Below are 16,015 nucleotides of genomic sequence, written 5' to 3' on the forward strand. Positions count from 1 at the left end.
AGGCTGCTGGCCAGAATACGTGCCCGAGCTTTCGCATCTGACGCACACACCAGTCACCGCTGGAAGAAGAAATGAGCAGGCTCGCTGTGCACAGAGTGTAAAGTGGCTCCCCGAACACCAGCTGTAGAAGCTCTCAACTGAATTTCCCCACATCATGAAAACTGGCCAACAGTGACTTTGTGCTTGCACATAGATGACAAATCATCCCTTCATGATGCTGGCTTTGGGTTTTTTTGGATGCTGCCATGTGTAGGCTGTTGCTAGGCAGGTCATGGGGTCTGTGTAAATGCTATTTTTCAATGGAATACGTAGATAGCAGTCGTTCTCAACTGGGGGTGATTTTTATCTCTAAGGGGACATTTAGTAGTGTCTGGAGACATTTTTGGTTGTCACAGCTGAGGGGGAGGGTTGCTACTAGCATCTGGTGGGCAGAGGCTGGAGAAGCTCGTAAGTATTGTAGAACGCACAGAACAACTCCACAACCAAGAATTATCTAGCCCAAATGTCAATAGCACCAAAATCAGAAACCCTCGTATTACAGGCAACTATACTAGGCACTGAACCAGGCAGCAACAGATTTTTATATGCTCAATCAAAACTACGGTGTTGAGAGGAAAGGGCACTTGCTATCTGGCTTCCTCAGATTGAATAGCTGTTGTTGACTTTGATGACCATCTTGGCCATAAAATATTCTCTGTGTGGAGTGGGCCAAGAGGTCCTCCAGGTGGGCTCCCCTCCTGCTACGTCTTTTCTTGGTGATCAGCACCCTCTTCCATGTGTATGTGGCCACTCAAGCTAGATATCTTCGGGTTTTCATTCACCCTCCTCCCCTTCTCCTCACCCCACCTCTCACCAATAATCGATTCTTCCTAATTCCAAGCTCTCTCACTATAAAGACTTGTCCTGACTTCCTAGGTTCCCCACCTCTGATTTAGCCCAGGCCTCGCTCACCATGGAGGGCGCCTACTGCTAAGCCCCCAGTAATAGCATCCTGGCCCCTCTCTCTCTTGCCAGCCTGCAGCTCCAGCCAACTCCATTCAGGGCTCCACCACGTCAGCCACTTCCTCATCCACCTAGTCCCTTAGAGAAGAAATATTTATTGAGTGCCCACTATCTGCTAATTACTGTGCTAGGGGCAGTGTTCACTCCCTGGATTAAAATCTTTCCAAGCCGCCATGTTGCTTACAGGACAAACTCCTTGCTTCTCTGAGAATCTGCCTTTGACCTAACTTTTCAGTTTACTCTCCCACCCTCCACTGATGTATTCACTCCAGCCACGCTGAACGAATTGCTTTTCGTTAGTCTGGGTCACATACTCTTAAACTCTTTTATCTTTGCATGTGAGGAGCGTCCTTTCTATTTGGAGTATCCTTTCAACGCTTATCTGGGGAACTTTCATCCATCCTGTGCAACTTAATCTGGTACCTGTGCAGATGCCTGGCACATGGAAGCTACTCAATAAATATGGAATGAACTTAAATTTCACCTTCTTCGTGAAACATTCTTCGTTCCCCTGGCTATATGTCTCTCATGCTCCACAGCCTGCTATATGCACTTCCATTAACCCCGTCACATGCACTGACTGAGAACCCTTTCAGGAATGGTGTTTTATGTCTTACGTTTTGTTTTATATCTCTTGGGACCTCCAGGCTCTGTGCCATGGTGGACATAAAGTGGACCCTTGTGACTAAATGTTCACTATTTTGTAAGGATGGCTTCTCGTGTTTTTGGAATGCCGTTTCAGACTGAAAATGATATGCATCATTTGTTAGCCCCAAAACTCACAAAATCTGATGCTAGTCTCAAATGTGCTCTGCCCCTTCTCCATAACTGAATACCTTCCAGTGCATAGGATCTGAAATTTGAGTCCATCTTTTATCACTTAGTTACTGTGTAACCTTGGGAAGAGATTTAACCAGTCTCTGAGCCTTTGTTTCTTCTTCTATAAAATAGGAATAATGATAATTGCCCTTCTTACCCCTTAGGGTGATCATGAGAATCAAATGAGATGATGAATTTGAAAGTACTTTGTAACTTCTAAGGTCATAAAACTTTCCAAGTGCCTCCTTATTCAAAATGTAGCAAAACATAATAAAACCCCTCCCTCAATCTTCCATGGTCTTTATTTTTTTCCACAAACTTCTTGAAAGGACCAGATTTGTTTACTGTATCCACCCTCTCCCTTCAACCCCAGGCGTCCTGTTTTATGTCCAGCCATACCACTGGCAGCTCATTCACTACAATCATCAATAATCTTCTAATTGCTAATATCTGTGGACACTTTTCTGTCCTTCCTTCATTTGACCTGACTCCAGTCTGCCTCTGCCTGAGATGTTCTCTGCACTGGGGCCAGAGTGAGCTTCCTGAAACATGGATTCTGATCATATCCTAACATGTAAAAACCCACCATGATTCCTCACAGCCTCCAGGATAAAATTCAAACTCCTTAAGAAGGTCTGTCATGTCCTGCATCATCTGGTCCCTGCCTACCACTTCATCAGTATTACCTAATGTCACTCTCCTTATTACACACACCCTAGCCAGACAAAATGACTTCTGTTTCCAGAAAGTGCTGTGCTCTTTCACATGCTGCCCCAAAGCCAGCCTGGTACAATCTGGTCATCTTTCAAGACTTGGTTCAAAATATCACCTCTTTTGGGAAGCATTCCCTGATCTCAGCTTCCCATTCCTCTCCATTCTATGCTGAAGTAGGTACCCCCATCTCTGTGTTCCCCAGACTCCTTGACAGCATCATAATCAGCATAATCTTCCCACTATTCTCTAACTACCCACTCAATATTTACCTCCTCGCCAGACAATGAGCTCTTTGGGTAAAGGAACATGTTTTATCTCTCAATATGTCTAGCTTTTGGCAGGGTTCCTGGTATAGAGTAAGCAACTGTTAAATGCTTGTTAAATAAATAAACGAGTTCGATAAACATTATTATTTGCACTACATTCTTATTCCTTTACCGTATTTTTTACACTTTTTTTTAGGATTGTTTTGGTTACATTCTGGTTTTCACAGATTTAGAAAAAATTCTGGCAAATGTCATAATTTATTCAGAAGTTACTCTATGTTGAGATAGTGAGTTTGGCTTTCTTTGGGAACTTTTATGCTTACAAAAGAAAACATAGCCTTTTGTGCTATGCCTCAGTGGGCTCACAACAGATCCTGAGGTACCCAGGAATCCCTGCTCACCTGTCGCTTCTGGCCTTGGTGGTTTCCAGCTGTCGCGTAAGGAGCTTGGCAATGGCAGTGAAGCTGTTGCTCATGCGGAAGATGTCTCTGCTCTGAGGGCCCAGGATGGAGGAGAAGGTGTCCGTGATGCTCTTAATCTCCAGCAGGAGAATATGGTGAAACGAGTGCTCCATGCTGGCCAGCTGACTCACCAGGAATGGCAAGCAGCTCCTGGCTCTCTCCTGCCAAGAACAATGGAGAACGTGTACAACTGTTGGCGGGGATGGAAACTGCTGCAGCCACTATGGAAAATAGTACGGCAGTTCCTCTGAAAATAGACCTACCCTATGATCCAGGAATCCCACTTCTGGGAATCTATCCAAAGGAAACGAAGTCATTTTCTCAAAGAGATATCTGCACTGCCATGTTCATAGAAGCATTATGTACAACAGCCAAGACATGGAAGCAACCTAAGTGTTCATTGACAGATGAATGGATAAAGACAAGGTGGCATATATGTATGGAATGAAAAGTTATTCAGCCACAAAAAAGAAGGAAATCCTGCCATTTGTGATTACATGGATGAGTCTGGAGGGCATTATGCTAAGTGAAACAAGGCAGACAGAGAAAGACAAATACTTTATGGTATCTCTTATGTGTAGAATCTAAAAAAAAAAGTCAAACCCAAGAAACAGAGGCTAGAAAAGTGGTTGCCAAGGACTAGTGGGTGGGTGGGGGGAAATAGGGAAAAGTTGGTAAAGTGTATAAACATTCAGTTATAAGATGAATAGGGTCTGAGGATCTAATGTATAACATAGTGACCATAGTTGATAACACTGTATCATGTAATTGAAATTTGCTACAACATATGGGAATAATGGATGGGTTAATTAACTTGATAGGGGGAATCCTTTCACAATGTATATGTATATCAAATCATTTGTTGTACACTTTAAATATGTTATAATTTTACTTGTCAATTATACCTTAATAAAGCTGGGGGTGGGGGTGGTGGGGAAGAACGATGAAGAACTAAGGTCTATATTTAAAAAAAAGGGGACTTCCCTGGTGGCGCAGTGGTTAAGAATCCGCCTGCCAATGCAGGGGACACAGGTTTGAGCCCTGGTCCGGGAAGACCCCACATGCTGCGGAGCAACTAAGCCCGTGCGCCACAACTATTGAGCCTGTGCTCTAGAGCCCGTGTGCCACAACTGCTGAGTCCACATGCCACAACTACTGAAGCCTGTGCGCCTAGAGCCTGTGTTCCGCAACAAGAGAAGCCACTGCAATGAGAAACCCGCGCACCACAACGAAGAGTAGCCCCCGCTCACCGCAACTAGAGAAAGCCCGCACGCAGCAATGAAGACCCAACGCAGCCAAAAATAAATAAATATAAATAAATTAAAAACAAAAACAAACAAAAAAAAAGTCAGAGTCCCATGACCTGCAGATGATAATTCTATGGGGAGTTTACTTAGAGAGCTAGCTGAAGCTAACAATGTTTCATTCATAATGCCTCTTAATTGGCTTCTTTGAGGTTTTGATTTTTTTCCTGATTTCCAAGACAATTTTAAAAAAATAAATAAAACCTTTTTCCTGTTGCTCCTTTCTTAAAAATATGTAGTCTCATGAGCCTATCTTGCCAGGTCCAAATCTCTCAACCATCGTTAATGATCTGACCCCCACATTCACCCTTCCCAACCCTGGTTCCTCCTTGGGCCAAGCCTCTATGCCTATGACTCACTAACTCCACGTGGACAGGGGAGGCCTGGTCAACGGCACCCCCCATCCATCTGCCTGTCAGATGATGCCGTGTACCATAATGGTATACCTCCTCTCCACAGGACATCCTCCCTCATTTGTTCACTTTAAGCATTTGTCAGCATGTGACAGATTTTACGTGCCTCGTCGAATGAGTAGATTCTATTACTCAGCTTTAATCAAGTTAACTCTCACAATTGACTTACATACGTTCCTTCAAAAAACTGAAGATGAAGAACAGCATGAATAACTCAGGCGTGAGTGAATAACAAGAAAATGGCTTAGCTGACTTGTCTCCTATACCTATGAGAACTCCTCATCAGTCATATTCTGAGGTGACATGATTTAATCCAACATGACTGGAAGTTAGCCAAAAAAATTCAAAATTATCAAGAACGTTATTTGAAATGTAGATTTGTGCCCAATATAAATAATGATATACCATTAATAAATAAAAATAACTAAAAATATGCTTATTTTATCTTTAACTGTTCTTTTAAAATCTTATTTTTTAATGTATTTAAAAACTTTCATAATGGTAGTATAATAGACCATATGTATAATTATAAATATATATTGGAGGCTGATGCTCAAAATCCTTTTAAGTGACAGGTGTGCAGGTGTAAACTACTCTTCTAGCTAGGAATTCCCCTGTCCCCTCTGTTCTAGCATTTGGGGCCTTCATTTCTTTCAAGATTAACTTCTCTCTCCTCCATGAAGCCATTCCCAATGACCTCTTCTGTCTGAATTTTCACTGTATTATCAACTCTTTTTAAAAATCTTTTTAGTACTTGATTGCATTTGATCATTTGTTTACTCATGCTTTTATTGCATGCCTGTAATATGTCTGTGCTAGACACTAGATGACAAAGGTGAATGAGAAGTGGTCTCTGCCTTTAAGGGACCCACAATCCCCCCTTCCATGTATAATTCCCTAACAGTTACATGTACCATTCAAGTCTCCTAAAGGGGCCACTTCTCATACATCAATCATCAGCCCGGCACAGAACTGAGCCTGTAGTGTCTACACTCGGTGTGTATGTCTTGATTTACTGATTTAAGCAAACCTTATATGCCAAGGCATGACTTTACAAATAAAGGTATGTAGTTGCAAAAGAATTCTGTACTTTAAAAGAAATATTTATTACAGAACAGATTGCAGTAGTGAACTTCCCTAGTCTTTAATACTTAACTTGTTTTTCAAAGAGTCCATGTACAATTGCACTGGAACACATCTCTTGGGGAAGGGGGTACACCTGCCATCAATCCCTTAATAACTATTTGTTAAGAACACCTAGGGCACAGTGCTCTGTCTGGATGTGTGGGACTAAGGCTAGGACTTCCGTGAGCTGGACAGCTAATTGAAGAGCTATTTACTCATTGAAGGATAACAATATTAGAGGAATGAAAAATAAACACCATTGGAACAAGTTCCTTGATAGCTCATTTTATACTTTGGTTCATATAATTGTCAGGTTGCAGGACACCTAAGTACTCTTGAGTCTAATATTTTTTTCAACATAGATGCTTTCATTCATGCAAGGGCTCTGTATGTGAATTCACGGTGTGCAATGCATCACAGGGGCATTTTCCCTTCCTGATTTCAAGGCAAAAGCTGGATGTGCGGGTCCCTACCCTGCGCCAGACACTGTTTTAGAAGCTAGGAACACAGCACTGAAGAAAAAAGATAATCTCTGCCATGATAATGAGGCAGACAGACAATAAACAAAATACATGTGTAAAATACAGAGTGTGTTGGATGGAGATATGTACCTCAAAGGAAGATGAGGCAGAAGAGGGAGACCCACAGAGGGGGGTTAATGTTAAATAGTGTAGTCAGGTCAGATTTCACAGAGAACATTACATGTGAATTCAGCAAGATTTTAGGATCTAAACCCAATAGTCTCAGTAACCACAGAAAACAGTTACAGTAAAAAGTGTCCTGATTGACAAAGGGAGGTCGGAAGAGATAAGAAATGGGACACGGGAGATGTGGCACTTTACTATGGAGAATGCGATTTCAAATTTCAAGTAACTTCCTCAGCTTCAGCTTCAGGTTCTTCTTTAGCAGTTATTTTAGTCAGTCCACAAACATTTCATTTGCTTACCTAAGAAGTGTCCCTACGGTTTCATTAAGAGCCCTTTTTTGAAAGCACATGTCTTCCTAAAGGTGAGGATGGCTGTGTGGGTATTTGCTGAAATCAGCACAACTCTGGATGATTTTCTGGCAGCCAAACTGAGCTGAAGGGAAAATTAATCACAGCGTGGGAACAAGAAAAGTTATAACTGTTCTGGAACTAACATATGAAACCAAGCCAACCTCACATCGTTTGTTCTGAAAAGTTGGAGCATGCCCATATACCTCACAGGGGTAACAGATGTGATTCTGGATTAGAAAGTGTGATGTTAGGGTAGGAAGGGGTTTAGGAGATTCTGATTTCTTTCTTGGCTCCACAATATTTCATCTCTGGAGGCCAGTGACTGCATTTTTCTGCTTTCAGTCATCCCACCGTGGGGACAGGGTCAGCAGCACCTGTGTGCCTTAATGGCAAGCCTGACCTCATCCCTTCGGACATAAATTGATTATTTAATATTAAAATAATAATAGCTGACCCACAGAGAAAACTTAATCTAAGCGCCAAACCTATTCTATACGATTTTTATGTATTTATTCATGCAATCCTCCCAATAATACTGTGATCACTGCCATTTTATAAGGAGGAAACTGAGGCACAGATGGAGGACTAACTCACTCAGGTCACACTGCCCCCCGTGTCTCTAAAGCTGTGTCTTCTCTGGCTATGCTTCCATCCCTCCCGCCCCCAAATCCGAAACCCACCCTTGCACATATTTTCCCACTCCTTTTTCCTATCTCTTGTTCATCATCAGTTATAGGAGCCTTTTCACTTTATTTTGATTTAGTGGTGTAAATATCATAAATACTCTAATAGACCAGCAGGTCTCAAACTTTTTGGTCTCAGGAACTTTTTACTGTCTTAAAAATTTACAGAAGACACCAAAGAGTTTTTGTTCATCTGAGTTATATCTATTGATATTTACCATTTATTAAGTCAAATAAAAGAAATTTCAAAAAATGCCTGGAGACATTTTGGCTGTCACTGCTGGGGGTGTTAGGGGGGACAAGCTGGTAGTATCTACTGGGTAGAGGCTGAAGATGCTGCTAAACATCCTACAGTGCATAGGACAGCCCCTCGGAAACCAAGTATCAAAATACTTGGCTCAAAATATCAATAGGGCCAACCTGAGTTAAGTGAAACTGGCTTTTTGTTTGTTTGGTTTCTTCCCTGCAAACACGTGGTGGTGAAGAAGATGATGAGTACATTTTGGTGCCACTGTCTTGATCTGTGCTGAGGCACTGGCAGTTTTACCCATCATCGCTTTTGTCTTTTCAGTGAAAATGTCAACACAGTGAAAAAGGTCAATGATATGTGAGTATTAGTGTGAAAATAGCTTGGACCTCGCAGATCCCCTGAAGGGGTCTCAGGGGTCCATGGACCGCACTGAGAATTGATGAACTAGAATCAAGGGTCAGCAAACTGTTTCTGTACAGAATCAGAGAGTAAATATTTTTGGCTTTATGGGCCATGTGGTATCTGTTATGGGAAAACAGCTACAGACAATAAGTAAATGAACAGGTGTGGCTAGATTTGGCTCACAGGCAGTGATTTGCCTTGGTCATACCATTCATTTTTTGTGTGTTGTTCATTTTGTTTGTAAAATACTGCTACTACTATCTCATAAAACACCTCTGTTATTCTTCGTGAGGATAACAGAATGTAAATCAGAAAGCGGCCAAAAATGAAAATGTGGGTGCCTGGTTATGGTGATGATTGTTTCCCTCTATTAAGCATCCACTATGTCTCAGGTACTTGGCATCTGCTTCCTCATGACAACCTTGCAAAATGGTAACAGGATGAAGATACTGATAAGAGGGCCAATCACTGGACCAAGATTACACTGGTAATAAGAGTCTTGGTAGCAGAGACAAGACTGAGTCAAGATCTGCCTGATTTCAGAGTTTGAATATTTCCACTTAGGCTAGGCTGAAAAAGATGGCTTAGTGCAGCCCTGTATGCTGCTACCTTCCTGTCTTCCACCCGTAGCAGGTATCAGCAACTGATTTCAGCGTTCTCTGTTGAACTTTCCCAAGACCCTTTCCCAACGCTATGCTCCTTGTGAGAGGGTCTCAACCCTGGCTGTATGTTAGAATCACCTGGGAAGCTTTTAGAACAATTCTAATGCCCAATAATTCCCCTCTCCACCCCCCCACCCAGTTTCTATTTAATTTCATTGTGATGGGTGGGGTCCCGGCAGAGGAATTTTTAAAACCTCCCAAGTAATTCTAATATAGAGCCAGGGCTGAGAATCACTAGTCTATATAGAGTCCCAAATCTCTGAAAGTTTGAGAATTTGCTGATTTTAGGAAATGTGGATTTGGTCCTAAAATCCACACTTTTCTCTCCGTCCTTTATCAATTTACAAAAGAGTTAAAGAAAATAATTTATTTTGCTGCCTGAATGAAAATATTTTATTTCCTGGGCATCTGTTATTCTTGCTTTTTTACTGGGCCATTTCATTGTTATTTTTTCATAACTCAACCCTTAGACGTCGCCACACACCAAAAAGACACTTGCAAGGGGCATTAGGAATGTAAATCAAATGAGCTTATTGTTAATGCTTTCTCAGTGAAGCTTTGCCAGGGACACCCCAGCCTTCACTTAGGAGCCCTCAGAAGCCTGAGCGGGGCCAGCAGTTGCTTGGTGGTGTATTTATTCCATGAGCCTCTTTCCTAACGATGGTGGGGTTACTAGCTTCAGAGCAAGAGTTGAAGGGTTAGTATGGGCCCCTCCTCCACCTCAATTCTCTGGCTTCAAGAAACTCTGGAGTAGGGGAGCCAGCTCTTTCTGATTGGTCCTGGGATTTTCCTGGTTTTGTCATTGAAGGTCTCAAATCCTGCGAAACCCTTCAATCGAGGGCAAATTGGGACAGTTGGGCACCCCTACTCTGGAGTCTGTGAGAAGGTGGGAAACTATTTCAGCTCAGAGAACTCTGCTAGACAGCCTCACACTGCTGGTGAATGTGATGATATATCACTGTCTGTCTCTCTATGTATTTGTGTATGTGGGTGTGTGTGTGTTGTGTGTATGTGTGTGTTTGTGTACAAAGAGTCGATTATTATTATTCATAGTAGCTATGTTCTATAAAGTCACTTCGAACACTGAATTAGCAAACACTGAAGCATTGCTTCTAGAGCAAATATAGGGGTAGGTTCCTGAAAGTCTCCGGTCACACATTTTCATCAACTGATCAATACATAACCTTGTTTTATGTGTGTTTCTATCTAAAGATGTCTTCAGACGAATGGATGAAGAAGATGTGGTACATATATACAATGGAATATTACTCACCCATAAAAAGGAACAAAATTGGGTCATTTGTAGAGACATGGATGGGCCTAGAGACTGCCATACAGAGTGAAGTAAGTCAGAAAGAGAAAAATAAACATTGTATATTAATGCATATGTGTGGAATCTAGAAAAATGGTACAGATGAACTGGTTTGCAAGGCAGAAATAGAGACACAGATGTAGAGAACAAATGTATGGACACCAAGGGGGGAAAGCCGGGGGTGGTGGTGGTGGGATGAATTAGGAGATTGGGATTGACATATATACACTAATATGCATAAGATAGATAACTAATAAGGACCTGCTATATAAAAAAAAAAAATAAAGTAAAATTCAAAAGAAAAAAAATAAAGATGTCTTAATTGATACAGATCGTTAATTCAGTAAAATTGAACTCACAGCTAATAGCGCTATAACTCATGCCTGAATGCAGCCTACATAACACACGAATTTTCTCCATAAGGTGCATCACAGCCTTCTCACACTTGGGAACACTAGAGAGCACTTCAGCACTAAACTTGTGGACATTTTAAGCAATGAAATCACCAACAAAGAGCACAAAGATTAGACTGTGGCACTAAATAGACCACGAGAAGAACAGACACTTGTTTACAGAGAGAGGGGAACTGAAACAAGAAGGCAGAGCATTGCCTTGTTCAACCCCAGCTGGGAACCTGTGCAGTGGGCACTATTCTGTGCATGTCTGTGAGTGACCTCACAAGCACCTTGAGTATTAATTTGGGGTTACAAACACAATTTAGAGACTAGGGTGAATTTTGTGAATATAAAATCAGTGAGGTCGATAGAAAGATAGATAGATAGATATCAATAGATAGACATATAGACATGGAGATAGGTGGATTGATTAATCAATCTTGGATCTTTGTGGACCTCCTATAAAAGAAAATTATCTTCTTTTACCTTCTGGTCAGAATTGAAAGATATTCCAAACTGCTGGGCCTGACTTTCCATTCAGCCATCAGGAATGTGAGCTCAGCTTAACCAGGTCATATGGAGTTTGGTTTGAGTTTAAGTCTCCAGCTCATCTTGCCAGTTTCTTTCCTTCTACTTTTCACCACAGGCAGATTCTCTCCTTGCCTTTAAACTAATTGAAACGTTCTTTCCTTAGTAAGTTACTATATATCCGAATCCACATGTGCTCTGTTTTTCACCCACATATTAATTCTTTTCCCCATCATAGATGGATTTGTATATATGACCCAACTTGGGTGTGCAGATTGAAGGCTGGCGACAGCCATTTGCTTTTTGCTTGCAACTCAATTATTTTTTGTTTTTTATTTTTAACAACACAACCTCAAAATTTATTTAACAATTGGTAAAACTTCAGGGAAAAACAGATCAATGAATATTTGTAGTTGGAGATTTTAATATACTTCTCTCAAAATTGATAGTTAAAGCAAGAACACACAAGTAGATATATCAAAGACCTAACCATATAATTAATACATTTGAGCTATTAGAAATATTTTTTCAATCCTGAACTAAATAGGATGCACATTCTTGTACACCTGAATTGAACACAATATTGTAAATCAACTTCAAAAAAATAGTATGCACATTCTCTTTGAGTATGACTGGAACAGCAACTCAGTTATTTACAGCAGAATATGAAAAACATGGTAACATGACATATTCTAAAATCCTTCTTTTCCTTTTTTGATTCTTCACAAAAAAAAAAAAAAAAAGGAAAAAAAGATGTTAGAATAATGCCATTCTTTTTTAAAAAAGGATCCATTTGGTTTGGAACACTGAATGAAGCTCTCCCTGAATGAGAATCGTAATTATGAGAAAGCCAAAGGAGAAACTTATCTGTAAATCCTTTTTTAATAGATTCTGATATGCTCGGTAAGACATTTATGAAGTGGTGTTCATGTTGGAGATACTGAGATATGCCTTCTTCTCGGAGCTATCTGTGGCTAGGGGTTGTTGCCATTTTAAAAGACCACCCCTAAAATCGTTTTCTCTTCTTCCATCTCCTTTAGCAACCCAGTTTCCATTAGAAACAGATGTCTTCCATTAGGGCAGACTGTTGGCTACTGGAAGCCCTTCCTCCCCTTCTCTTCCTTGTACCCTCCCACACGTCTTTAAACCAATTCAAACGTCACCTCTTCTGTGAAGTCCTCCTGAACTCTTCCAGCCAAAGTTGCTTGCACCTATCTCTGTGTTCCTCAGACCTCTGGCTGTATCTTCATGAGAGCCCTGACATCTGTGCCTGCAATTTCTGTGTCACTGTCACCTTTCCCGGTGTGCCCCTCAAAGGCTGGACATGTCACGTTCATCTTTGTACCTTTGGTGCTTAATGTGTTGCCTGACATAAAGTTTATTATTGAAAATCACCACCAACACCCCAACACTCCTGACACGGCTCTGGAACCATGAGGTGGGGAAACCTCATGCTTTTCAGCAAAATAGGATTTGTTAAATCTTCCTACCTCCTTTTGGGGAACGGCTGTACTGATAGATTTTTTTGGTATGGCTGGACTTATGTTAAGAAAAACTTGAGATGACTTTGGGCTTGGTGTTTTTATTAGCTATATAACTTTGAGCATCTTATTTAACCGCTTTGAGCCTCAGTTTCTTCATCTATAAATTGGAGCTAGCAATTCAGTGGCAGATACTTTTGCTTGCCTATCAATAGTCATATCTCATCCTATCACCTTCTTTCTTATTGGTAAAATCTCCATCCTGCCATAATGTGAAAATGACAGCTATTCAATTCCTCAGCCTATTCCTACTCAGGGGACGGGTGTATGAGTTTATCCTGGGCATTTGGACTTGAGGTGAAGTTTTCTGGGATGAGAGATTGATGGAAAAGGTTTTTCTCCCAAATAAGAAGAGAGACATGGAGGGACACATGCCTTCTCTTTAATCAGACGTTGCTGTGTCTACACCATGTGCTGCCTGGATCTGTGGCAGCCATTTTACAAGCATGAGGGGACATACTTATGGGGCCAAGTCAATACACTGGGGAGGTGGAGAGAAAGAGCCTTGTCACCAAGGGTTTTTGATGACATTTTGGAATTTTTGAAGGGACTTGGACCCATCAAGTCTTGCAAACTTCTTAAATGAGATGATAAATATTCTTATTATTGAAGCTGGCTTTAGTTTGATACGCTATTAACAAACTCAGCTGACACAAATTCTTCAAGACTTTGTTATGAGGAATAATGAAATAATACCTATAAAAGACCTGGCATAGAGCAAATGGTTTTAAAAAATGGTAGCAATCAATTGTTATTACAAGTAGTATTCTTAATAAGATGGGATTATACTGGAAATATCAATGAGTTAAAAAATAAGCCATTTAGTAGAGGCCTATTGTTTTATTATATTATTGTTGTCAATACCAGCTATACTATTTGGCACATAGTAAATGTTTAATGTTTTTTTTTGACATTATGGAATATGCGCTGCACATGAAAGAATATGTATAAACATATTTAAGTAATGAAACAGAACATTGGCAATACCATTGAAAGCACCGGTGTGCCCCTCCCTTGTGCTTCTCTCTTTCTCTCTCTGAGTACCTCCCTTGAGGAGAAATCAATATCAGGTTTTTTTTTTTTTTTAAAGTAATTTTATTTTTATTTATTTATTTATTTATTTATTTATTTATTTATTTATTGCTGTGTTGGGTCTTCGTTTCTGTGCGAGGGCTTTCTCCAGTTGTGGCAAGCGGGGGCCACTCTTCATCGCGGTGCGCGGGCCTCTCACTATCGCGGCCTCTCTTGCTGCGGAGCACAGGCTCCAGACGCGCAGGCTCAGTAATTGTGGCTCACGGGCCCAGCCGCTCCGCGGCATGTGGGATCTTCCCAGACCAGGGCTCGAACCCGTGTCCCCTGCATTGGCAGGCAGATTCTCAACCACTGCGCCACCAGGGAAGCCCAATATCAGGTTTTAAAAGTCATTTTTAAATAGTGGGAGTTCCTTTGAAACATGTAAAGTTTTACTTACTGGTGATGTATGACTCCTGGTCCTATTCTACTGGAAGACTTTTGGTCCCTCCTATTCTGTTGTCTGTTCAGAGTTTGAGATATTAATCTTTAAAATAAAATTTTAAAGATTCTATTGACTGATGAGTTTATAGTCACTCTTTTTAGAAATTCCAAATGACTGAGTCCAGTTCATTAGAGACCTGCTTTTCTGTTGGATTTCGCTGGTCTGTCTGTGTAACGTGCAAAATTTCTCCATCCCAGCCCCTGCTCAGGCCTCTCTGAACCGCACCCACCCTGACGATTTATAGCTCTTTCTGAGACACCTTCTAGCAGCAGCCTAAGTTTTTCCACTGCCTAAAATTTCCCCTTGAAACAATGAGTGTTTGGCTTTCCAGAGGCTTCCTTTACTGCTTGGAAAGTAGAATTGGTGAGTAAGACACTAGCAGGGCAAACAAAAAGAGTATTGGCTGTTTGAGCTGTTGATAAGTGTGAGAGATTTTCTTTGGATACATATTCCCAGAGGAAGTTCCACCCTCAGAGGACAGAAAGGTGGCAGTCCCATGGAAAGCCCTCCCAGCTGAGCAGAGGCGGGTGGTGGTGTGGTGGTCACAGAGTGTGCTCAGAAGCTCCGTCCTGTGTTTGAATCCTGGCACTGCCACCAGGCAGTCATGGACCTTGGGCAAGTCACTTAACTCTCCATGGCTCAGTTAATAAAACAGATTAATGGGCCCGCCTCATACAGTGGTTGTGAAGATTCAGTGAGTTAAAAACAAAGCATTCAGAACAATGCCTGGCACAGGGAAATGCTAAGTAAATGTTAGCTATTATTGTTTCAGTGTCGAAAATCCTAAATGTAAATGCAGACATATCTAAATTATCACCAAAACTAAAATAAGCTGTCTCAGAAGCCATATATCCCCTTAATTTTTCTGAGTTAACTTATTTTGTGAATTGATAAAGGTTTGGAAGTTCTAGAAATGTCCAAAACCCCAATACCTGCTCAGTAAGCAAATATGGGCCACTGTTTCAGTAACCTGCGAAAAGGTTTACCTAGAAGTGAAATTTGCTCAACATTTTACCAAGAAAGCCTATTTCTCTTTTTAAAAATGTCACATGATTAAGTCAAAAGACTATATAACTTAAGGTTTTCTTAGTGACTTGAATCCTCATGATCTATCAATAGCTAGATCTTTTTCTCTTTGCAATTATTTCCCAGTCTTTCTCAATTTTTTCCTGTATCTGAAGCAAAAATATTCTACAGTTATAACATTTTCAATCCCACAAAAAGTCACTGTTATTGAAGTAGACAAGGCAGTAATGGTCCAGTAAAATAAAGTCATCCAGTAATCTATAAATTCCAAGATAATTGTACAGTTAATAAATTTTACTCTTTAAAAATTATGCTACCCCCAGACAAGGATATGCTCTTCTAGCCTGAAAATACTAGCACAAAAATAAATGCAAAATGCTTGCACAGGGCTTCCCTGGTGGCGCAGTGGTTGCGAATCTGCCTGCCAATGCAGGGGACACGGGTTCGAGCCCTGGTCTGGGAAGATCCCACATGCCACGGAGCAACTGGGCCCGTGAGCCACAATTGCTGAGCCTGCGCGTCTGGAGCCTGTGCTCCGCAACGGGAGAGGCCGCGATAGTGAGAGGCCCGCGCACCGCGATGAAGAGTGGCCTCCGCTT

The 16,015-nt window shown here is 41.2% G+C and overlaps 1 protein-coding gene across 5 annotated transcripts in view; it reads right to left on the reverse strand.

Annotated features, from left to right (window-relative positions):
• VEPH1 (ventricular zone expressed PH domain containing 1) overlaps positions 1-16,015 on the reverse strand; it is a 122,949-nt gene that overhangs the window by 13,093 nt on the left and 93,841 nt on the right. For 4 of the 5 annotated variants that reach the window (XM_057545991.1, XM_057545993.1, XM_057545989.1 and 1 more), the window contains exon 7: positions 3,203-3,423. The exons of the other annotated variant lie outside the window; for it this stretch is intronic. In XM_057545991.1, the coding sequence (XP_057401974.1) occupies positions 3,203-3,423 (221 nt within the window). The remainder of the gene's footprint in view (positions 1-3,202; positions 3,424-16,015) is intronic. 5 annotated transcript variants of the gene reach the window in all.

The sequence above is a fragment of the Balaenoptera acutorostrata genome, chromosome 4 (genome assembly GCF_949987535.1).
Source record: "Balaenoptera acutorostrata chromosome 4, mBalAcu1.1, whole genome shotgun sequence".
Lineage (NCBI taxonomy): Eukaryota > Metazoa > Chordata > Mammalia > Artiodactyla > Balaenopteridae > Balaenoptera > Balaenoptera acutorostrata.